Consider the following 25,595-nt stretch of genomic DNA (forward strand, 5'->3'; position numbering starts at 1 on the left):
TAGTTAAATAAATTACTGTTATTTCATGGGTTCTCACTGTAGATTTTTTTTTTTAAGCTTCCACTTATACAAATGGCCACTTAACAGTGTTATGAAAACCTTCTCTTACAGTGTACTTCAAGTTTAGCAGTAATCATTGCTGTAGATTAAAGATAAATTCTTTGAGATAAGGGCTTTGTACTCCTATGTAATTTGCACAGTGCCCGGTACAGTTTGAGAATTACCAGAATACAAAATAACATTGTTTTTTGGTATATATTTTCAGTAAATCTGCAAAATGTCTTTCCCAGATTAATTTTCGGGCCTTAAATCTAAATGTGCCGTAATTCATAGTTTCAAAGGAAAAAAGGAATGAGAAAGCAGCAAAAGTTCTGTAGACATTAAACAATATGAGGTTGTCCAGTTTTCACACAGGGAATGAGATTATCTTTCTGACTAACTTAATTTTACTATTTCATATTTTTGGCATGCAAAATTTCCAATTAATTTAAAAAGTATGGGTCAGAAGAGTACCGACACTCACTGAATGTGAAGTAGTCATTTATATGTGAATGAATATAGCTGTATAAATGCATTGTTCTTTAATAAAAAAATATCTTTTGCACAAACCTCACCTTTACTAAGGTGAACAAAACATGCTTCTCGCCCTCACATATCAGACATAGATTTTGATTTACTACATTTGAAAAATGCATGCCAGATTTAATAAAAATAAATCCAAATCTGACTCAAAAGTTTCCTTCTCAAAGGATGAGAGAGAGAGAATGCAGGGTTGGAGTATGTGTCGCACAGGACTGTGCACCCTCTGCAGAGTTGCATAGAATATTGTCTTGCGGTTTGGTCTTATTGTTAGGTTGGTAAAATCTTCTCTAGTGCTATTACTATGTTATTGCAGCCTAGAAATCAGGTTAGACCAGGCACAGAAACTTCGCATCCTCCCTAATCATGATGAAAATATACATTTTAACCCCTCAAAGAGTTATCTGACTAGTGACCTAGTAGAATTTTGCAAGTATGCAGTAGTCTCCCTCTAACATGGTTGAGATAGATTGCAAATGCATTGAAGTTGTTCGTGTGCATTTTCTTGCAGGCCTTACTGTAATTATATACAAAATGCGGATTTCTGTGATATTGATTGTGAGACTAGTGTTTAAATAAGCAGGTGTACTCTTCCAAAATCCCATCTTTTCTAAACCCCTTTAAGTTACTAGGGGGCAGCATGCACCACTGCTCTATCTTTCATTACATTGTTTTGGTTTGCAAAGTCCTAGCCAACTGCCCATCCTTTAAGTTATTTTAGAGCAGCATCTCCAGGCAGTGCTTTGAAGTCGGTGAAATACATATATAATTTAGGCTGACATATTTGGCAGGCCCACAGAATTGTTTCATGGAATGACACAAGTGCTCTCTTAAATGATTTACAGAGAACTGAGGCACTTCCAACAAACCCCAGCTCTGGCATAAAGTTCCGAATACTTTTTTTCCCTGTAGTGTGCCGTGAATGAATTCCCTGTGATGTAATGTATTGACTCTCTGAAAGACTGAGCATTACAGCACTTCCAAAAGCTTGGAAGGGTTGAGTGAACACACAATGTACTCATTAGTTAAGATTTGTAGTGATTTTGAAAATTTGAAGTATAAGAATTCGAAGTATTTTTATCATGACCTCCTTTTTGTTCAGGATAACGATATGAGAAAGTCATAAGTTACCTGAGCAATTGTGAAATAAAATTCAAACTAGCTTTTGTTGCTGTTGTTTCTAATTACACCTACAATATGCTAAGCATTGTACAAAAAAGTATCTCCAAAAAGCTTGCATTCCCAAAGGACATAACAGATCAAGGGAATAGGAAATAGTAAACAAGGTTTTCTTCTTATCAGTTGTTTATATATGGCATATGTATGTACAAATTATCCTACTACCATGATGTTATAATTACTTTATAGGCATCAGGGAGAGGTGGGATACAAATGAAGAAAGTATTGGGTTGGACTGGCAAACCTTGGATACCCAGAGAAGAGAGATTAGATGTACCAGGCATCTGATCTGTTTTGTCTAGATTTGCCATTCCCGCATTGGGATTTAACCCTAGTGAAACCACAGTCAGTTTTTACAAGCTGAAAGCGACAATTCTGGTACTTAAAAGCTTCTTGGATAACAGAGTACCCTTCACTGAAGGCAGCGTCTGCAGAGGCTTGCATGTTCAGCTTATAGTATTGGTGACTGGGCCGCAGGTTGGGAGCTACTATTAGAGTCTAGCCAACATGGTACTAGATCATCTGCCTGCTGCTTTGTAAATATCTTCTGAAGACATGAATGACTTCTGGTCTGCAAGGATGAGCTTTGATCTTGCCTGTGAGCTTTTACTCCTGTACTTTGTATTCCTCTTTAATGTGATACATTAGCCACCTAGGAACAAAGAGTCCTGTGGCACCTTACAGACCAGGAGTAGGCAACCTATGGCACACGTGGGAACGCGAGCTGATTTTCAGTTGCACTCAAACTGCCTGTGTCCTGGCCACCGGTCCTGGGGAGGGCGGGGGGTCTCTGCATTTTAATTTAATTTTAAATGAAGCTTCTTAAACATTTAAAAAATCGTATTTACTTTACATAGAACAATAGTTTAGTTATATATTCTAGACTTATAGAAAGAGGCCTTCTAAAAACGTTAAAATATATTACTGGCACGCAAAACCGTAAATTAGAGTGAATAAATGAAGACTGGGCACACCACTTCTGAAAGGTTGCCAACCCCTGTTATAGACTAACAGACGTATTGGAGCATAAGCTTTTGTGGCTGAATACCCACTTCATCAGACGCATACTTCGTCAAAAGCACTCTTCGTTGCTTTTTACAGATTCAGACTAACATGGCTATCCCTCTCATACTATCAGCCACCTAGTAACTGGTGGTTTTAAATGGCATTTTGGTTGTTCAGTGGGAGATGGTACAGTAGGTGTAGGTTTGCTATATGCCTGAGTTCTTGCCTTGTCGATATTAACCACTCTGAGTATGTCCAACATGTGGCAGAGTTTCTATTTTGTTGTGTTTTGGCTTGGTATAGAATAAGGAAAGAAGTGTCTCGTGAGATCTTTGGAGTGCAGCACAGATACTCTGCATGCATATGTGATAGCTACCAGATTTACTATTTTGTATTAGAAGAAGAGTGACACTGAAGAAACAGATTTAAATAGTGATTTGATAACTTGTACCAGAATCAAACCAAAATCCATGGGACCTACTTTCAATTTCCAGTGGATTTTTCAGTGATATTGTCCTCATGAGTCACCTAACGTGAGGTGAGATGAAATCCACCTGGGTTCTACTCCTATTATTGAGACGACTGCTGACAAATATTTCTTGAAAAAAGCTTAGTCATACTGTAGATATTCCAAGACTTGAATAATTTTCATCCTTCGTCGCTCTACTTGTTCTGTGCTATTTAGTACATGAACTCAGTAGAGATCTGGGAGCATTCTGAGCTTGGAAACTTTTCCTGAGCCCATCAAGACTCTTGGAGAATAGCTGATTTATTTTTTTTAATTGCTCAACCTCCTGCTGTTAGGAGATTTTTCAAGCTTCCCTTCATCTAAGTGCTTAAGGGAGCCTTGACACAGATGCTCTTCCCACTTCAAGGGATGAAATAGGATTGTACAGGACAGCTCCTTCATGCCAGACAGCCAGGGCCTGTGGGGCTGGCAAGATGGTGTTAAAATTACTCTCCAACTGAATTGTCTCCACTAAGGTAAGGGTAGAAAGGGATGGAAAAGGCTGACTGGCTTCATCTGGATTCTAGTGTGGAGGCTGCTGTCCTTGATCCCAACATCTGGTGAAGAGACATGAACTTCTAGTATTCTGTCTAGGCTTGGCAAGCTGATCAGTTGACCACAAGCATCATCAAGAATGCCCTGTTGTAGGCCGTGGCCTACCTTTTTAATTGTGGTATGGTAGTATCTGTTAGCAAACCTACAGAAATGTCTAAGTCATTAACTTTGCTATACATTCATGTCACCGGCTGGGAAAAAGATAAACTGATTGAAAGTTGAGCATCTTAATTGTCCTAGAAGATTCCAGACAAACACTATATATGTCTTTATTTGTACGCCAAGCCATCAGTGCAAAGATGTAGATGAAGCAGTTGAAGCTGATAAAGAAAAAGAAGATACTCTTCAAGCATCCTGCTTTTCATTTGGCCTGCTGCCTACCTAGCATAACTGCATTTAAAAATAACTTTTTTCTTTTATAGTTGCTATGGATTTCTTTTATTTGTTTAATTTTTCTTTTTTTGTAACTCTTCAGCCTTGAATAACATTGACATTTAAATGCTAATCTAACATTGCTAAAAAAGATAATTATTCGTTCTTTTGTAGAACTTGGTTTCATTGTGTTTTACATTTTCCTGAGGTTAAAATAACTCACTTAAGTAACTTGGTTTTTGTTATTAGACATGAGTATCTACCTTACCACTCAGGAGACCATAAAGTCGTAGTCTGTTTTGTAACTGTTGTTACTGTTCTAATAAATTACTCTTTTTAAAATACTTGGCCATTTTGGACATTATTTGACCAAATTTGCTGAATTGACCAATTGTTTTTGAAGCAGTCAAAGGCCCAACTCTAATTCTGTCTGACAGGGATTCCAAATTGGGGTTCCAAATCTCTTTAAGAATGCACCTGACATTTGAATGGCAGCGATGGTAGAGAGTGGAGCAGGTCAACCCAGTATACAGAAGTATGCACTAATCAAATTTAGAAATGATAAATATGTGAATCACTGCTGCTAGGTCTGCATCAGAGATAGATGGACAGAGCTGTCTGGTCAGTGGATGGGCCTTAGGGGAGAGAGAATACAGTTCTGCCTACTGCTGCTATTTGGGCATCCAGGTGCAAAAATATTTTACCTATGGTAACCCTACCTGCTCTTCTTCTTTCAGGCTTTGTTTCATATTGAGAACACTGTTGTCCATTTTGTTAGAAAACAGGCTCAGATCCTGACGTTCTGTGATTCCTCCGAAGTCTCTAGCATCTCATGAGCTCTCCCATTGGCTGCACACAGGTGTTGAATGAAAGGCATGAGGGGAAAAGCATCAAATATATTTTGCAGTAAAATGAGTCATCTTCATAAATAACTAACTTTAATTTTGGAGGCTTATAAAAACATGACTCATAACGTATTTTCTCCAAAAGGAGGAGAATTAAGGGAACCCTCTTCTCACACTTTAAGGGAGAAGAGATGGATTTGGAGGGGAGCAAAACCTAATCGGTAGGGGAAATGTTGTATGGATTTTTTCAGACTGTAGAGAGTCATCCAACTTGTGTGGTGCTGTACAAATGATCAGGCTCTGGCTGGTATTTTGTTGGGAGTAAATTCTATTCTAGAAGAAAGGGACTGCCAGTGAGGGAGAGGCTATGCTACAGCACTACATTGGTGCAGCTGCACTGATGCAGCTGTGCCTCTGTAGTGCATCTGGTGAAGACACGCTGTGCCAACAGGAGAGAGCTCTCCCATCGGCATAATTATTCCACCTCCACGAGAGTCTGAAGCTTTGTTGGCAGGAGAGGTCCTGTCAACATAGAGCTGATGTGGACGTGCTTAGGTCATAACTTGCGTCACTCGAGGGGGGATGCCTTTTTTCACACCCCTGAGGAACGTAAGTTAGGTCTACTTAAGCAGTAGTGTAGACCAGCCCACAGAGAGCCCTTCCTGACTTCTGCACCTTTGGTGCAGCCAACCAGAAAGCCAAGGGGTTTTTGCACCATAAGGGGAGAAGTGACTTCTGAGAACTGGGCTATAGATAGGCTTGGGAGGATTAGATCAGTGTGTCTCAAACTGGGGTCGCTGCTTGTGCAGGGAAAGCCCATGGCAGGCTGGGCTGGTTTGTTTACCTGCCCCATCCGCAGATCCAACCGATCACGGCTCCCACTGAATGTGGTTCACCGCTGTAGGCCAATGGGAGCTGCTGGAAGCGGCAGCCAATATGTCCCTTGGCCTGCAACGCTTCCAGCAGCTCCCATTGGCCCAGAGCAGCGAACCGTGTCCAGTGGGAGCCACGATTGGCTGGACCTGCGAACGGGCCAGGTAAACAAGCCCAGCCCACCAGGGGCCAGGTAAACAAGCCCGGCCCACTAGGGGCTTTCCCTGCATAAGCGGCAACCCCAGTTTGAGAAATACTGGATTAGATTTTCATTAATAAATGCTGGTAAATGTTGATTTCACCAGACACACAGAAATTGACAAAAAAATATTTCTATCCATGATGATTGAAATGTCAGACAAAGTAAGGAAGATGCAGTGTGAGAAGTTATTCTTTTGATTTAAGGACACTTACTCTGCATATCTCAATTTGAGATTGACAGTTTGTATTTTAATGGTTAAAAAGCTTTAACTTTTTGAATCTTAACATCTACTGTCATTAAATTATTCTGTCCCCTGTATTGTCCATCCCCCCATAATTTCCCATAACTGAAAGTTTTAATTGATGAAGATAAAAAAGCATAAAACCCATTTTAAATAACTGAAAATTGCAATCAATAAAAAATAGGGAAAATGCTTAAAAATAAACATTGATATCTGTTGAAAATATATTTTAAAAAAGAAGTCTGCCAAGTCTAGATATAGGCAACTTAGCAGGGTGTTGTTATACTAACCAGTACCTTGAATTTCACCATAAGTGAATTGACAGATGGTGAGAATGCATGTATTATCCTTATTCCTCTAAAAAAAATTAAAAAGCGGGATTCTGCATTAGTTGAATCTTCTGAGTAACCTTTGACAGGCTCAGACAGTGCACTGCCCTGGTCTAGTCTGGAGAGGCACAGGTGTATAATGATCCTGTAATACACTTGTGTGTCTAAAATGTGTCCATGTGACATGAAAATGACAAATTATTCTGGTGAAATGAGTAGTCTAATCAAAACTAATTTCAAGTAATGGAGGGAGGCTCCTGTAGTTGTAGTGCTTTGTGTGAACACATGATATATGGTAATTAATTTTGGAAATGACGAAGCTTTTTAAAATATAGGTCTGAGCTCTTGTGAGGTGTTTGATTTGACAGTCTGAGACTGATACCCATAAAACATGTGCACCACATATAACTAGTGTCTCTGCTCCACCAATATTTTAATCCTGTCCTCAAAGCTGATGTGAAAATACAGTGCACTCTCATTTGATCTTTGGTGCTTCTAGGGCTACCAAGGAAGGTTTCAGTTGTGTGGATGGCTTCTGTGATGTGGAACCCTGTCTGCTTGGAGTTAGACTTAGACTAAGATCTGTGTTCATACAGAGCCCCAAACATCCATGAGAGTATATCTATATTTGGCTACTTACAGAAGTGAGCTTGTTTTGTACTGGTAAAAGGCTCTGTCTCCCTGTTTCATAAATAATCTATTTCACCACCAACCTTAAATTGTAAATGTTAAAAATAATAGATTCTAGTATCAGGATCTTGTTGATTCTTGTTGAATGTACATATTTTGGTTAATCTGCTTTTGAATTCCTTTAACCTTTTCATAATATGTTGGAAATATACTGAGTTCTGCTGTTTACTTGGCAAGATATTTCTCCTTACCACATTTCTTCTCCATTCCCATCCTAATAAAGTACAGTATTTAAAATCTATGCAACATGATTTTTTCCAAATGATGGGAGACCTATGAGTTAAAGCATGACCAGTGTCTATAATTAACTCCACAGAGTTTGGGATGGATGTTTGTGGGAGATGCCATTTTGCATTCTCAATTTCCCCCTGAGGTACAGATATCTCCTTGCACAAGTGTAAAAACTGATGCAAAAGGGAAGGATAAACACGTGACAAAACCCAGAAGTACAAATGTTTGTTTCTTCTACAGATGTAGGTGCAAGGAACCAGAGGAATCTCTGTGCCATTTACTACAACAAGAATCCTGGGTTTGAGGTCATCCATGGGTTGCTGGATAGAGTCATGCAACTGCTGGCTGTGCCACCAAGCAAAGAGAGTGGATACCTAATCAAGGCAGCTGAAGGTAAGAGAGAAGTAGTGTGAGGAGGGACCTATAAAGGAATCCTGCAATCTCATTACTGTGTGGATTTAATTGTATATTGCCATTAACTGTTGGCACTACAGTACAAGAGTTGTTTTGAATGTGTTAGCATGCTGCAAAATACTGTGGGGCAAATGGGACTTTGTATTTTCATTGCCCCTTACACATTAGGGAGTGGAATTGGACTTTTTTTTTCTAGTCTCAGTATTTTTAGCCAGCTTCTGTGGTGACGATCTTTACATAAGAGAGAATCCTAGTACAGTGGATATTTCTTACTTCATGTGAGTAATCTTCATGTGTATGGGAATGTGTTCTTCACAATGAGTTAATCTAGCAATTTAAGGGTTAGATGTCAGTTTATTGAACGAGTTTTAATTAACACCGGGTATCTACTGCTTTCCTATTGCTAGAGGTGCCTGGAAACAGACAGAAGATGACCTATTACTCCTAAATATATTGTAGCTTGAAACTTCACGTACTTACAGTGGAGCTAGAGCTGCTGCACAAGTGTGCTGTCTTCTAGACTAATGAACCTGCTGCTGTATTAGTAATATTCATAAAATAGGCCTCATGCTTCTTTATGTTAGGTTAGTTACATGTAGGGGACGGGACATGAAATCCTTACTTATTCTTTATTGTGTGTGTGTGTGTGTGTGTGTGTGTGCGCGCGCACACACAAGGCAGGGAGGTGTGCTGGCCCACCAGCAGAAATGGCTGGGCTATAGTCCCTTATAGAAAAATTGCTGGAGACCCTCTCTAGGGGAGGGATATGAGGGCTGCCCATCCACAGCCCCCTAACTTCTGCTCCAGCACCTGACCTCCCATATCTGTGCTGCCCCTTGGCCATGCATTTCCTGCAGGAACTGTACTGGCCAAGGCTCCTGAAAAGTCTTTAGTTGCACTCAGTTACTTGCATAGTTGCAAGTCTCCATCTGTTATGAAATAGAAACATCTAAAGTCAGATATTACTCACAGATCCATGCTCCTCAGTTGCTTGGCTCTGGTGCATGCATTGGAAGGGTTTCCAAAGCTTCTAGAAGTTTTGAGAGAGTTTCCAGTTCAGGAAGAAATTATGAATTTTATGGAGAATTCTGTGCCAATTTCTAACTACTGTAACCATCTCTCCCCCTCCCTTATCTTCTACCTTGTCTCCCATGTGTTAGAGGAGGCGGTGTACACTCAGTGCCAAGCTGTCTACTCATTCTGATTCCACCCAGTTACCAGAATCCTCCAACCTTATAACCCCTTTTACTTTTTTTGTCTTTCTTTTAACACTGTTAAGGAGCAGTTTAATTCCTATACAGAGAATCCTTGATTGACAAAATTAGAGAATGTACCTCAGCCCCCCAAACCTTTCATAAATATATCTTTAAGGAGAACTTTACTCAAAACTTTCTCCTTGACCGGTACCATCAAACTTGCAAAACTCTGATGTGGGAGAGGGGGTTTAATTAAATAGGTGAGCAAAGATTCATCCTGTACATCTGCACCAAAGCAATTAATAAACCATCTTGGACTTGCAGCAAGGCTGTCTCAATGCCAAAAATTTGAGAGAATTTTTGTGCTACATTTTCCTAATTTTTGAATGAAAGAGGTCATGTCCCCAGGATAGCACTGTATATTTCAGGGAAAGTGGGGATTGCAGCATTCCCAGGGCAATGTTGCTTTTGGGACTGGTATCCCATATTCAGCCCTTGTTCCAATATACTTTTATTAGCTGGAAACATGTTTGCTATATAAATGACTTTCTGGGCTTGGAAAAGGCCTAGAATAGACTGAGATCTCTGCCTGCTGTATATTCTTTTCCACAAGAATTGGAATCTACTTGTTCCTCAATTTCTTGCCTAGGAAATTTACAGTGGAATTTTAGATTAAAAAAAAAATTGTTACTTGAGGGTGATAGTGACTTATCTCCACCCCGCCACTCTTTTCTGGTTTGTTGCATGAGTGTGTGTTTTTTGTTTTGTTTGTTTGAGAGGTTTAAAGGGGCCTATGGACCAAAAAAATCCTAGTAGTTCTTGAGAGTACTCCTGAAGCAAGGGCTAGTTGTCTTACCCCCTCACCCACCAAACAAAAGGCAGCAGCAGGAATATATACAAAAGAACAAGAACAGGCAAGTCATCCATTCTGTTTCTTAAAATAATGACAAAATCAATATGGTAGAGAAAAACAAGACTCTGGCAATAGCAGCTGCTATTTTGTCTACTCACCATTCGTTAGTATACAAGTATGTGAGAGAAATTATGACCTCTGTCCTGCTTGAGGAGAGGTCTGAGTTCTGCATTTACTGTAACTAGTGACCCTGACACATCATCTTTGGCAGTCCATAAGAGAGCATGTTTGTGTCCAAAGCTCTAAAGCAACTTTGTTAGATATACAGTAGAACCTCGCAGTTACAAACACCTTGGGAATGGAGATTGTTCATAACTCAGAAATGTTCATAACTCTGAACAAAACATTATGGCTGTTTTTTCAGAAGTTTACAACTGAAAATTGACTTAGTAACATTTCAAAGCTGTATTATGCAGAATTAAAATGCTGCTTTCTCTTTATTTTTACATTTAACATGGAACTGTACTGTATTTTCTTTTTTTATTTGTCTCTGCTGCTGCCTGATTGTGTACTTCTGGTTCCAAATGATTGACTGGTCAGTTCGTAACTACAGTGTTCGTAACTTTGAGGTTCTACTGTATGTGCTGATTTTCTAGTTGTGTGTTGCTGGCTTGTCAACTTACTGAATATAACAGCACATGCAGTCTCCTAGCGCTTATCCTGGATGAACATATATATGCTCACATTTTTAATGTAGCTTTTTTCCATTTTACTAAGTAATGCCCTTACTTTTACTTCTTGCAGATTTTCAAAAGATTTTCTAGCTGAAGTACTGAAAAATACAGTAAGAGCTGATTGTTGGCCAGTGAAATGTAATGCTGAAAGTACACCCTTCAGATTGACCATATGGCTGTGCCATCAGTCCAGTTCTTGTTCCCAACAGGGATAGGAGCAAGACTTCTAATTTCGTTTGTAGGCTGGTATTTTCAAAGGATCCTCAGGGAGTTAGGTGCCTAACTCTTATTGCGTTTCAGTTGGAGCTGAGCACCTAACTCCCTTAGGCTGTATTTGAATATTCTAGCTGTACATTGTTATTGAACAGACATGTTGAAAGTGTGTGTGTGTGTTTTATAGCTAGAAATATTTCTAAATGTCTTGCATTCTATGCGGCAACGATCACCATAATGTCTGAGCACCTTACGAAGAACAGGAAAAAGATCACAATAAAGAATTCTGATACAACATATAATTGATTTCTTGATAGTAGTGCCGTTTAGTGTTCCTTCTGCCTCGGCACATATTGTGTCCTTTAATAATTCCAGCACCCCCATAATATTCTTCCTATATCTGCTTACTCTGGAGACAGCAAGTCTTAATTCATTCTTAGGTATGTAGAAGAGGCTGCAAACACTTTGTAATTTTTGGAGGTGGATGAGTAGAATCCTGTTCTGTATGTTTGAAAACACTTCCCTCCTTCCTATTACAAGAGAGATCCAGAAACACTCGGAATGACTTGTAGATTCCATGCAATTCTACTGACATTGGAATTTAACCTTGGTAACAGTGCAGATGGCTGATACTCTGGTGCTAGACTGAATGCATTGTCACTGCACCAACTTACTTGGAAAGTCCTTGACTTTGGAAAAAGTTGGAAGTCAAAGTAGCTTTTTTTACTTGCCTTTCACCCTGCCAATTAAGCATATATCAGAGATAGAATATCAAGCCAGTGATGGAGTAAGGTCAATTGTGTGAAAAAAAGATATCCTATAACATCTTAAGGCTGCAGAGGATTCAAAAAAGAGTCAGTGCTCCTTGCTGTAGAGGTTTTAAATTAGGATATTATATCATGTGTAATCTTTATTTTTATGGAGCAAACAGTTTTAGGAGCTACACCACATGAAAATTTGTACCCTTTAAAAATGGGTTTATCATAGAAAACCATTTCTGAGCTGGAAGGAGTCAAACATTTTTTGTTTGTGTAGTCTTCAGCCAAATCTTGAAACTAATTTGTGGTACAATATAAAGATTTGTGTTTTAGTTCTCTGATAGGCCTGTATTCCTTGTTTAACTGATTGCAGTGGTTTTGATTTAATTTGGAGCATAAAGTCCTGAGTTCATTTCAGAAAGTGTCTGAGAATACGGTTTGTTGCATGTTTAAATATAATTCCCATAAGGCTTCAATGCTGCGTTGCCTCCTTTCTGAATTCACCGAGTAAAGTGAAGTGCCTGTGTGTCTGTTCAGTTCTTTACCATATGTGCAAACCATGGTTATTTAAGCACCTTCTGTTATACTAACACCTTAATGCCCATTGACTTGACCTTAGGGTCATAGCCTTTTTGCCCCTGTACCAACACCTGTGGAAAAATTACAGATGCTGGAAAATATGGGTGAAATTGTGATGTTCCTCTGGCCTTCACACCACTCTTTAATGTAATCCGAGCTGTACAATAAATGGAACAGAAAAGACGTGAGCAGCCTTGCGGAATAGGCTGTTTTTAAGTGACTAAGTTGAAGGATTTCAACCTGTATCTGATTCTTAGTGATTTCAGTTTCTCAAAGGATGCTATGGCCAGTTAATATTTTCTTGCTACTCCTAGTACTCTTAAAATGATACATTCCTAAAGGAGGAAAGTTGAAGTTCTGCCCCACTTTGAAAGTGTACAATAGTGACATGTCTGTAGGTTAATGGCTCCTATAACTATTGGCATAGAAAAAATGTTTTACTTCCTTTGTAGCAGGTAACAATTCATACATCTATAAGCAAACTTTAAATAGATTAAAAATAGCAGAGTTTTGTATTGGTCCTATAATCTGTTAGCTCTTTAGTGCTGTTTCTTTATATAAAATTCCTTTATTGATATTTTAGCCAGTTCCATGTAATTAGTAATGTAAAGATCAAAGTTTATGGACTATACAGCCATCACAGAAAAAGAATCAATAAACAGTCTAAACCCTTTTAGGTAACCAATCTATCAAGGAGAAGTAACAAAAATATATGAGCTGAGAAGAGCCATCCAGTGAATCTGGACATGAAATGCCCTCATTCCTGATTCATTTCTCTTTGTTATGGTTTCGTGTCTTGAAATGGAAACTAACGGCATTTAGACAGATGGATTGAGAGGTGGTGTAATGTGAATGCAAACTTGTAATCTCTGCTTAAACCTAAAATAACACTCTCCGATAATATTGGTCATCTCTTGTTCCTACTGGACCAGTGTACTAGAAACTATTTTTTCTTCCCTCTGGTAGCTGAGGCCAGTATCGTAAAAGATGATGCTGTACTAGGGCTCCAGCCCATGCTAGTCTGTAGTGGAGTTTTGAAACTTAAAAATACAGGGTTTTTTATCCTTAATGAATGTCAACATAATGTTCTGCTTCGAAATCCTCAAACACAAGGTGCAATCGTATTAAAAATGCAAAGTATTTACTTGCCAGGGACACCTATTGTACTATACTGAGTGTTATTAAAATGCAAATATTTAAGATTTGTGTGTGGAAAATAACCCTTTTTTAATGTGCCCCTCCAGCAACTTTTATCTGATTCTCCAAGCATATGACAAACATCAATGTATTAAACTTAACAACCTCTGTTTGAAGAAAAGTATTGTTATTTACAACTTTCACGTGGGTAAGTGGGGCACAGAGGTGAAGCTACTTGCCCAGTCTCACAGAAAAAGTCAGCAGCAAAGCTGGGAATAGAAACTAAATTGCTTGACTCTTCGTCCCATGTGCCTTGATAATGAGATTTATCAGAAAGTCTGGGAATAGCATTTGCTTCAACAAAAACTTTTTAAAAAAGCCTGTGTGTGTGAGAGAGAGAGAGAGAGAGAGAGAGAGCCCACAGCACACTCTGCTTTTGTACTCTCTAAAACTTGTGTGATTTTTTTGGTGTGTATTTCAACAGCTTTTGCAGGGCCTTTTTAATAGTTCAGTTCAATTCATGTCAATCATTCTTGTAGGGCATGCAATAGCTTAATACTGTAGATATGCTGGGAAACGAGCCAGTTTGGATTCAACTTAAAAATTACATACTTACAAATCTTTAGTTTTGCTTCTGTCACTAATTGACAGTTGTGTAATAACATTTAATCTTTACAAAGACTGCACTACTTTCCTTCACCTGCCCCCTTTTAATTAAATGAAAGGTGTGTTGTGTAGAAAATTTTAATGACACAGTAAATCATAGTAATAGCTTTTCATCTAATAAGATTTGGCTGTGAAATTACAGAGGTGTAAGTAGCTATCGCGGCATAACTAGAGATGAAGATTTTTGTTTTTTTTTCATTTTTTACAATAAATTATGCAACAGACCTGAATCATAGAATCATAGACTTGAGCTTAGTTGACCCTAATTCACAGTCTGTCCCCTATCTGTAGTGGGATGCCTACAAACCTCTTTAGAGAGGAAGGATGATCCAGTGATTATGTATAATCTAGGCCTTGGGAGAGCTAGGTTCTGTTTCCTGCTCTGCTACAGACTCCCTGTGTCATCGTGACTAAGTCATTTAGTCTCCCTATGCCTCAGGTCCCCGTCTGTAAAATGGAGTAATCACACTTCCCTTCCTCACGTGTGTTGTGAGCATAAATATGTTAAAGATTGAGGGGTGCTCAAATGCTACTGTACTGTGATGGAGGTCACATAAGTACCTAAAGTATTGTAGGTATGTACAATAGCTAGATAGCTTGTGTGCAGTGACCACTGCTTAATCTGCAGTTCGTAATCATCTCATTGTTACCTTGTGCTCCCATTTGTTGGTGGTATTTGCCTATTATTCTCATGACTGCAAGGTATTTGAGGCAGGGACTGTCTTTTCATTGTGTGTGTATGTACAGTGCCTAGTAGAAAGGACCTTGACTTCTGACAGTACATCTAGGTGTTGCTGCAGTTTTATGCTGTCGTGTTTATGCCTCTACTAGTATAAACTATGCCCTTTCTACATAGTTCATCTTGTCTATTAATATGTAGAAAATGTACAGTTCCAGTGTTGAGACTATCAAATAGTACAACGTAAAGGAACAAAACAAAGCTTTTCACAGGTACTAGATGTCTATCCGCTATTAATGAGGTGGGGTACAGGTGGTCTCCACCCATAGCTTGACAGTGTTCAAATAACAATGACCTTCATTATTACGAACGTGAAATCACTAGTTCTCAAACCTTCTCCAACTGTGGGCCACTTTTTAAGATGGAGGTCTTGCATACCACTGCCTCTGCTAACCTCACAATCTAAATCTCTTGAGCAACTTTCCTTGTGGAACCAAGAATGCTTGGCTACATGAAAAAGGAAGATTTGGACCGTTTTAAGAAGATAAGATGAAACTAAACTCACTTTAATTAGATGGGTGTGGCTGCTCGCTTACTGTCCCATTTAAAAAAAAAAATCTGCTTATGTCCTCTTTACATTTACACTTCAGTACCAAATTTTCCCTTCTTTCTTCATGCCCCAGCTGCTCTAATCTTTTCAGGTTGCTGTCATATTAATTTGACCTACTGTTTGTGTACTGTTGCTCTGGTTTGGTGCTACAGATTTAATCAGGGTTGAATTTATACCCAAGGAAACACCAAACAAAGATGTGAAGCAACTGCACTGGGTGTGAAAAGTTGTTTTTATGTTTTGTTGAATTGGCTGAAAAGTCTCTGGACGTTCCAAGAGAGACCTGGATTACTGCAAGTAGCAGGAAGCTTTGCAACTTGACTGGCAGATGTTTGAGTATTGTAATGACTATAGTTATGTCAAACTCTGTGGAAAGGGCAGTGGTCCACTGATCACAGCCTCAGAGCCACTACACTATAAAATTATCTGTGGCCTATAGTCACTTTGATTCTGTCTGTGAAATTCAAAACTTTCAAGGTGTGTGAGAACCTAATAAAAATATGCACCATCCAATGCAAAAAAAACAAAACAAAACCCTGCATTTAGTAGCTTTATACTATCCAGCCAGTCATAGATACACCTCTACCTCGATATAACACGACCTGATATAACACAAATTCGGATATGACGCGGTAAAGCAGTGTTCGGGGGTTGGGGGGGGTCTGTGCACTCCAGTGGATCAAAGCAAGTTCGATATAACGTGGTTTCACCTATAACGTGGTAAGATTTATTTGGCTCTCGAGGACAGCTTTATATCGAGGTAGAGGTATACTCCAAAAGAAGTACAGCTAGGAGCTAGTGAGATTGTTTTTATCTTGTTTCTAGTCTGCCTCTGAAAGTTTTTGATTGAAGTATTCTTGTCCTATGCTCTCCAAGTAGTCTGGCTGTAGAGGTCTCATCTCAGAAAGGAAAGCTTTGTCAGGTAGGGGAGAGGAAGAAAGGTTTTTATCTCAGCCCAACACAGAACAATAAAGTGCTCTATGGAAATTTTAAAAAGACAACGCTATCAGCAATTTCTTACAATGATATACGTGAGCATACCACCATTGGTGGGGTGGGTGGGTGTTGTGGGTTTTTGTTTTTTTTTAAGACTAGGGGACAAATGTGCAAAGGGAGAAGAAGAAACTATGCCAAGATAGTTTCTCTCTTAAGCTGAAATGCTGTCAGTTGAATTGGCCTGCTGAGTAATATCTTTTTATGGTCCGGCACAGGAGTGGCAGTGGGAAGCATCTGGGCCAGGACTTCTGGTGAAAAGTCAGTGGAAAAGGTGTTTTGTTTTTTGCGTTTCATTGTCAAATCACCTTTTGAGCTGAAAAATATTTTTCTGTCCCCCTTTCTTCTGTCATAAGTTTGGCGATTACCTTGTTCCTGCTCCCATCAGGTTTTCTGCATGACTTGGTGGAAATGTTCAAAAATATAAAATTCTCCTTTACATCTAAATACTCTGAAGCAGTGATTTCACTGTCTACCAGTTCCATGTGAGAGGTCTTCCTTAAGAACATCTATGACCCTGGTATTTGTAGCTCTGACCTGGTTCTCAAAATGTTTTTCTTCTCTCTGCCCTTTATTCGTTGCTTCATTTCTGTTTCTTCATTGTGGAGACTTCTGGGCTTAATCCCTTGCTTTCCTAGTGTGACTATCTTTTTCTAATCGTACATCATAAGTAGCGTTTATTCCTTAGTCTCAGAAGTCTAGAACCTCCAGCCTGACTCTCATATTAAAACATTAGCTTGTCACCATCTTCCTCCTTAAAATGGCAAACTATTTCATACCTAGACCAGATACTGTATTTTCAACTGTTTTGTGTTCCTCCCCCTTCCAAAAGATGATTTATATAAGTAGTTAACATCAATGATAGACTCCCGATTACAAACCTCCATTCTTTGGGGAGGCAGCATGGTCCAGTGACTAGGACAATGGACTGGGATCCCAAACACTTGGGGTGCAGTTATGTCCCCATTTAAGTCAATAATGAAACTCCTGTTGACTTCAACAGAGACAGAATTTCATCCTTCAGTTCTATCCCAGCTCTTGCACTAATTTGCTGTGATCTTATGCAAGACGCTTCCCCTCTCTGTGCCTCTGCTTTGTGCCCCCTCCCTTTCCCTGCCCCCCATCTCCAATCCGGTCTGTCTTGCCAATTTAGATTTTAAGCTCTTTAGGACAGGGACTGCATTTATGTATTTTGTGCATCATCTAATACAATGGGGGCCTCCACTGATCTCAGCTGAGACCTCAGTGGTCTATTGCAAAACATGTGTAAATAATGGTCATTTTTATGTATCCAAATTAAAAGTCCATAAAATGGGTGGATGTAAAAAGCAGCCGTGTAAGTACTGTTTGTTAAAATAGTTCTAATTTTACTTAGCCCTGATTATTCTGTGTTTTTTTTGGGGGGGTTCGGCGAATCTTTTTAAGAACTGGTGTAGACCTTTTCCCACGTATGCATCTGTTGTGACAGAAATGTAGAGACACATTGCTTGCCATCTGTCTTGTGAGATTCTGATTTTAGAGTTTGGGGCTCATCAGCCTGAAGTATGCTACAAAACACAGCGTTAGGCTCCTTGTAGTGCAACATACAATTAAACAGTTGTTAGCATTCAAACAAGATTTTTTTAAAATAAATGTCTGAGGAAAATCATTCATCTTGATATTGCTGTAGAATTCCAGACCTAAGCAGACCCTTCCAAATCTCTCTCTTTAGAACACACACGTTTCTCCTGCAATTAACTGGCAAGTGTTGAGTTCAGGATTCTGTTCTCCTTGCACAGGTGGATGCAAAAGACATCCAAAACGGAATAATTTTCAGGAAAATCTTCCCTTCAAACTTGTTTTGTAAAGAGTAGGAAATGTGGACTCCTGTGACTGAGGAATTGACTTTACGTTCACTTAGAATCACTGAATTTTCAAGTTTGAAAATGGTTTATTTTCATCCTTAACATAGCTAAAAATCTTAGTCCTAATAATCTTAAAAATTCCCCTTAAAGATGAGTGAAGGCTGAGGTCTTCAGTGTAATGATATAGTATTCTGCAGGCTAATTGGCTAAGCCGTTTTCTAAATAGCAGGAAAAGTGACAGTCATGAAAGTCAACTCACAAGTGGTTCTATGAATTTCAAACCAGGTAATGTCAGCAGATCACAAAAGAAGATGACTTACTCTGGGGCTTGAAATAAAATAAGCCAAGTAAAATAGCATTTATTTAAGATAAATAGAAGAAATGTCTTTCTGATGCACATGTAGACTGTGACTTGACTCAAGCCTTATTATTATTTAACATTTATATTTGGGTCATGCCTAACGGCCACAAATCAGCTGGAGCCCCGTTGTGCTAGGTGCTGTACAAGCATATAATAAATTACAGTCTCTGCTCCAAAGAGCTTTAGAAAATTAGACTTAATAATACTCTTTGTTCCCCAGTCTGTCTGACAGATTCTAAGGACTGTCATGTTTTGGGAGAGTTTCCTTCCTTTTGATGATCAAAAGGGGATGAAAGGTAGCCATTGAATTGGGGGATTAGGCTTTCCAGTGTTAAAGACTTTAGGTTCTCGAAATATTTCATTTCAAGTGTAAGTTAAATGGTTATACATCTGAAAAAAGTCCAGTCTTTATATTGTTTGCAGTTAGGAATTCTCCTGTCTTATAAATGAGCAATGACATAAATAATACCAGATTAACGTTTGGATTAGACCGGATGTAAGATTTCAGTGTACTTCATTGCTAAACCACTGCTTAATCATGTACACTATTACTGAGATCTGGTTTTCAGAATGGTCCTTAAAAATAGACAAAGGTGTAGCTGCTTCATAAAGCTAGCTTATAACGCAGGTAAATTCTGAGCTAGGCATGCCATTTTTCCTAATTGCTGCATCAAAGCAAATGCAGTGAGTTCAGTGCATTTGCTATGCACATGTGAATTCCTAAAGAAACATACAGAAGTGGTGCGAGAATTCTCCCAAGGATTTGTATTCAATATATACTATACTCAGTATGCATTTTTCCATTGGCATATAATTTTAACACTCATTCTGTTCCACTTTCAAAGAATAAATTAAATCCTGTCATTGAAATCAGTGATCTGAATCATTCATTTCCCTTAGTCATCCTCAGCATTCACACAGATAATCAGGTTCTTGTGGGAGTGTATATTATTTTTACAGATAATTTTAAATTACATTGGAGGTACTGTGTATATATGTATAACACTGTTTTACTGCTCCTATTTTGTCTCATGTCTGTTATAGTTCTAAACTACAAAATGACAAAGTTAAAATTCCAGCAGCCAGTTTATTCTAGCACTCCAACTATGACTGCCATAGGGGGAGGAAGAATGAGCAAGAATTCTTGACTAGAGTTTAGTGTAGATGGGATGGAAGCTGCTTGTGTGATCCAATACAACTGGAAGAGAAATACTAGTATAGAGACGTCTTTGAAACCTACATAAATAACATGATTCCTTGGAACGGTTGTAACCATTAACTGTGGGGCCCAAACAGTGTTATGGCTATGGACTGCAACTATGTTTGAAAACTATTTCAGGCGTTGTTAAAAACCAGAGTATGGACAGGAACAAAATAAATTTCAGCCAATGTATTACAATAAAATATACCCAGATCTGCTGGGAGGGTTTTAGAGCAGACACATCCATAGAAAGAAAATTATTACAAGTAACAGAGAGATACTGTTATATAAAAGTGTAAACTTCTATTTTATTTTAAATATGACTTTCAAATATATTATACGGTTGTGTTTGTATCTTGGGGGTCTGGTGACACATACAATTAAGAGCAAACAAAAATATTCTGTTCACAAAGCACTCGGACAAAAGCTAAATCATTTGTAAGTATGTCCAGGATTCTACAGTCCCTGGGCTTATTGTCGTCCTCTCAAGGGTTTCCAAGCTGAGCTCTATTTGGGGGTATCCAGTATACCACAGAAGTAGATAATTGACTGTGCCATTGACCTTCCCTCCAAAACCTTTGGTACGAATACCTGTGAGAATGAAAGATTAAACCAATATGGTAAATATACATTTAATTGAACACACCAGACTGTGAACCTGCTAGATCAGTGTGTAGGTGCAGGTGACTATGTTGATATTTAAGTAATTGTAACTCAGTAATTTTTGTTGCTTTGCCTTTTCCCCTCTAAAATTTTTACATTTGATTTTACCTCTTAAAAAAGGGAGGTGGGGGCATGTGAAGGAACACACTTAACGTGATCATATTGATTTGTTTGCCCTATTATCCAGGTTTTACAGTTGTGTCATTTGGGGCATCCTGTGTAATGAGACATCTTGTCAAGAGAAAGGTCAAGTTTTTTGAAACCAGGAGCTTAAAGTTGATGGATCCCCCTCTCCCCCCCCCCCCCGAAGCTGCCATTGGCCTCAATAACTAACTGTATTCACTAGCTGTGACAGAGGGGTTGGTGACAATGGGTTGACTTTAATGGGAGCTCTTGAAGTCTCAATACTTGTGAAAAGTCAGGTGGAATTTGGGAGCTTCATTTTAGGCTCCTATTTTTGGACACCTTGAATTGTGTCATGGCAAGATGTAGCCATGCAGGATAGTGTATTTTGAAGTCTAATTAATATTTATGCAGTTTATACTACATACAACTATACTAATTTGTGGCAATAGATTGTGTATTGTTATATAGATCATGTATTGTCTTAATCCGATGATCAGAAAAGCTACGATTTTTAGAATAAACCGAAATAGAGATGAGTATAGAAACGTATTTTTCTCCCTGAAGTAGGGAAGATTATTTCCACTGACTTTGTTATAGTTAGGTCTAAGTTCATGGGGACTGAGCCTGCACAGAATGCGCAAGGAATGCCAGTTTCTTTTCAGATGTTGACTTGTCAGGTACTGGATCCATGACTTTTTTTGTATATTTGCAAGAAAAAAAGCAAATCTATAAAGTAAAGAACATGATTTAAAGAAAATCTGCAAATATAGAGAGCAGATGAGACACTTCAAAAGAGGAATCTAGGATAAGCAAGTAAATGGGCAAATAAAGTAACCAATGGGAATGGAATTAAGATGAAAGACTTTAGATGCCACATGCTCAAAAACACAGCTCTGCTGCTTTTAGAATTCAGGGTCCACTCAGTTACCCGCTTAAGCTTCGACTTCCGAAGTTCCCTCAAATTATAGGAATGAATTAGGATAAGCTTTAGAACATACCAACTCTAGGCCTATAATATTACCTTAATCTTTTTTAAAGGAGAGAGGGGCCAAGAATGGGCAGTGAAAAGAAACTGTGCAAGGTGTTTGACAACGAAGAGCTGAGAGAGCTCACCAAGCCTTTTGAAGGTCAATTAGCCAGAAAATGTGCTAAAGACTAGGTTCTTCATTGGATTACTGGCCAAAGAATTACCCCCAAAGCAATCAAAGTGGCCCTACTGTCTGAACACAGAAAGACAATTATAGATTTTGAGGAGATGCTACAAAAGCTTTAATTAAAGGAATTATTTCCACCTCACTGAGTGCTGAAAATTAAATTCTTGTTTGCACCTATAAGATATGGCTTTTGTCTGTTGCTTGCATGTAGTATGCCTAAGACATTACTGGCTTTAGAGTCTCTTTTTGTCAGAAGGCATTGTATTGCATTTCATCCCAACCCCTTTCATAGCTGCTGGTTATAATGTTGACATATTAAAAGATGTTTTTATCCCACTACCACCCTTGTTTGGTTTCTTCTGACCTGTTGGGAGTCTATCAGCAATGACAATTAGATCTCTAACTGGATTTCAAGGTGAATGTTAGACACTTGAACTGGTATTTGCAAGTGAAGCTTTTTGAATTTCTCCTAGTTAGATGTTTTTGTTTATGGAGCATGAGGGGATTAGTTAAATCAGGAGACCCTGTTTTTTCATCTAAAGTTAGTCATAAAAGTGAATGGAGTAGTAAATTACAATCTTTAACCTAATGTGGGCTCTTAATAAGCTTTTGGCACAAGCCAGGATCTCCTTTAGGAGACTTACAACATAATTTGCTTCAGTAATTATTGATGTGAAATCTCACCTAGCAGCAAAGGGTTAAGGCCTGATCCGTATGCTAGCTGATCATTACAGGTAATTTAGAGGTGAAGTTTAGTGACTGCTTAACTAGTAAAACCTCTCCACTAAAGAAACTTGGACTTAACAACTTTTCACAACCATGAAACTCTTGAAGTGACTATGTAGATAACCTTGCCACAGATATTACTGTTGATTCTATATGTCCACACAAAGACCACAAGTTGCCTGCTGCTAGCTTTGCTGGGAGAATGCCATTTGGACCCTTTTCTGCTTTGAAGCTGTATTAAAATTAAATTGAAGTCAATTTTCAACTTCATATGTGAATAGTCCAGTTTAATTCAAACAAAACAGGAATCTGTGCCTCTCCACTGCAGAATTCAACAGTTGACTGGTCCAGGAGAGATCCTGAAGCTTATGTCCCCGACCCCTTTGTTCTCATTTCTTATTTACTATAGAATCTCATCTGTGTTATGTGATTTTCTTGTTTGTAAAGTAGCCTGCACATCTATTGCGTTTGACAAATAACAGACATCCCTGACTGAGTATGAACAGAAGTAAAGAGCTAGTATGGAGGGTTGAATTCTCAGCACCATGCGCTGGGAGTCCATGGCATGCCTCCTGTTAATGGGAGTTTTATGTCTAATTCCTCACACTGAAGGCTACATGGAACCTCAAAGTAAGATATGAAATCAGAGTGCATTCTCCAAACTTAGCTGATGGGGAACAAGAGCAAGACACTGACAAACAGCCTGAAAGAGAGAACCCCCAGAACCATAGTGAGTTCTCTTCTATTCTCAGCCTGTGATGGCTAGTGGGACCACACCTCTATCTGATCTTTTTTCTTCCTGCTGGTGCAGCCAGTGATGGCTAGTGGGACCACACCACTAGCTGATCTTTTTTCTTCCTGCTGGTGCATTCCTTTACTACGTTATTTCTCATTACCCATGTAGCGCTAAAGAAATGCCTTTACAAAACAAGGATAAACTCCCTGCTCTAAAGAGTTTACAAACTAATACTTGTACAATACTGAATTTTAGTTATTGCTTTTATAAGAGGTTGATTATGGCAAATTACATATTATTGCTTGTTAGAAAAAAGTAGCCGTTTTAGCTTTTTTTCCCATGGCATCCTAAAATTTTAGAGTTTAAAGTTTAGGATGTTAGTGTTTTGGGGAATATCTTTCTAAAAACACGAATAATTTCATTAATACCACTGTTTTGGGTAGGGCAAAGCTGGGCATAGGTGGGAAAAAAAAGTTTGCTAACTGCTGACTAGGTTGTGTGCATATTAGAAATGCCTGGCTAGTAGACTATTCCTGTGTAAACCAGTTTCACACAATGGCAAGCAGCATAAAGCCTGAGAAATGTGACCACTCTTCATTGTGTCCATAAGCTCCTCTCAAACTTACAACAGCAAACACTGTAACAGTCTCAAAGAAGTCCAAATAAAATATTCTACATGTAGCATGACTTACTGCTTTATATTCTGAAGAAAGTGTGCCATCTTCTAGAATGTGTATTGGTCACAGGATTCTAACTCTTCTGAGGCAACAGTTTTAGAAACAAAACAAAATACTGGCGTGGCAGTGGATTACTTTCTGGAAGCTTTTGCTAATAACTTATTTAACTTTGATACCAATAACAGCCCTCTTCCAGTAATGCAGCCATTCTGAAACCAATTAGTTCAGCAGTCCCACTCGTTATGACCTCTAACAAAGGAGTATCCAATATACATATGCCTTTTTATAGTTGGGACTCTATGCGACTACTCTTTGCTGCACAAATGAATAAATCAGAACTTCCAGAGAGAGATGTGCTATAATATGATCCTTATTAAGCCCAGTGATGATCAGGTCCCTGCATAAATATATGGCTTAGTATTAACTCATTGAATACCATAGGTTATATATCCCTCTTCTAATGAAGGGGCAGTTTGTATAACCATGATAATGATGTAGTGACAAAAACTGATTTCATGTTAGGGTGACCTCAGTACAATATTATTATAGCATGATCCAAAGGTCTCAAAGCATGTTAAAAACAATTAAACATAAGGAGAGAGGGTGGTGTACCCAGAAAACTGAGGCACCAGAGGGTTAAGTAAGACACGTTCCTACACACTGAGTGGCACAGACAGAAATCGACAGAATAGATATCGGGAGTTGTGACTCTGTCTCCTGACTATCCGCTAGGCATATTCTTAAACAGCGTTTTTGGGATACAGTTTAATGACTTTGACACAGTCTTTGCTATCAGACCATATTGACACATTGCTCTTCTGCTTGTTAAATTTAAAACTCAAGTCTTGAAGAGAACATCACTGTATCCTATTCAGATAAGTTGGTACAATACCAGCTTTATATACCGAATGGGCAACTGTCGTCACTGACAGCAAGCATATTTTATTTCTTGATTAGAAACTTTGTCTATGACCACTGCAGGGGGACTTTTCAAAATAAGTTCCCATTGATGTTTTAAAGAAGAAGAAAATTCGGGACCCCATGTCTGTTGGCTCTTTGAGTTTCATAAAAGATGAACCTGAGGTTCAGGGCTGAATTTGACCTGATATTGCCATTTTAAATGGCTCTTCCTAAGCACATTATAATGACCTGAGCCTATTCCTGCCAGAATTTTAATAGCACTTCAGAGAAACCAAAGAGAAAACTGCCATTAGGGAATCTGTCTCTGGCCTTATGCAGGGCCCAGAGCACGTTGGCCCAGGGCTCTGCACTGACTCAGTTCCCACCAGTGTCAATAAAACTGAGACCCTCCCTGCCACAGAGGATGTCTGCTGAATGACCCCCTCAGCACAGCATCTGCAGAAGTGAGTGGGAGGGAGATGAGCTTCTCCCTTGCTGTGTCTTCCCCTGAATCTCACCGTACAAGGAATGCTCCATTGGGTTTTCTGGTAGAAGGTGTTTTGTGGGGTTTTTTTTTTTTTAATACAGTGAAGAGAAGCGTAGGGAGCAGTAGAGTTTGGGATTGACCACTCTCTGTGGTACTGTCTCCTGGTGACTCACCAGAGTTCTGAGTGGAGATCTGTTCAAATATTAATGTAGCTGAAAGCTGGACCTCCTTCTGGGTAGCAGCAGAACAGTGTGGGCGATCAATGGAGTTGAGAGGCCT

At 38.9% G+C, this 25,595-nt stretch overlaps 1 protein-coding gene across 2 annotated transcripts in view; it reads left to right on the top strand.

Annotated features, from left to right (window-relative positions):
• Window positions 1-25,595, top strand: part of FARSB (phenylalanyl-tRNA synthetase subunit beta) — a 50,030-nt gene that overhangs the window by 22,617 nt on the left and 1,818 nt on the right. The window contains exons 16-17 of one of the 2 annotated variants that reach the window (XM_030574963.1): window positions 7,850-8,002; window positions 8,431-8,502. In XM_030574963.1, coding sequence (XP_030430823.1) covers window positions 7,850-8,002; window positions 8,431-8,471 — 194 coding nt within the window. In that variant the 3' untranslated portion in view covers window positions 8,472-8,502. Of the gene's footprint in view, window positions 1-7,849; window positions 8,003-8,430; window positions 8,503-25,595 lie in introns of those variants that run through there. The other variant, XM_030574962.1, reaches the window with a different exon arrangement.

The sequence above is a fragment of the Gopherus evgoodei genome, chromosome 9 (genome assembly GCF_007399415.2).
Source record: "Gopherus evgoodei ecotype Sinaloan lineage chromosome 9, rGopEvg1_v1.p, whole genome shotgun sequence".
Taxonomy (NCBI): Eukaryota; Metazoa; Chordata; order Testudines; family Testudinidae; genus Gopherus; species Gopherus evgoodei.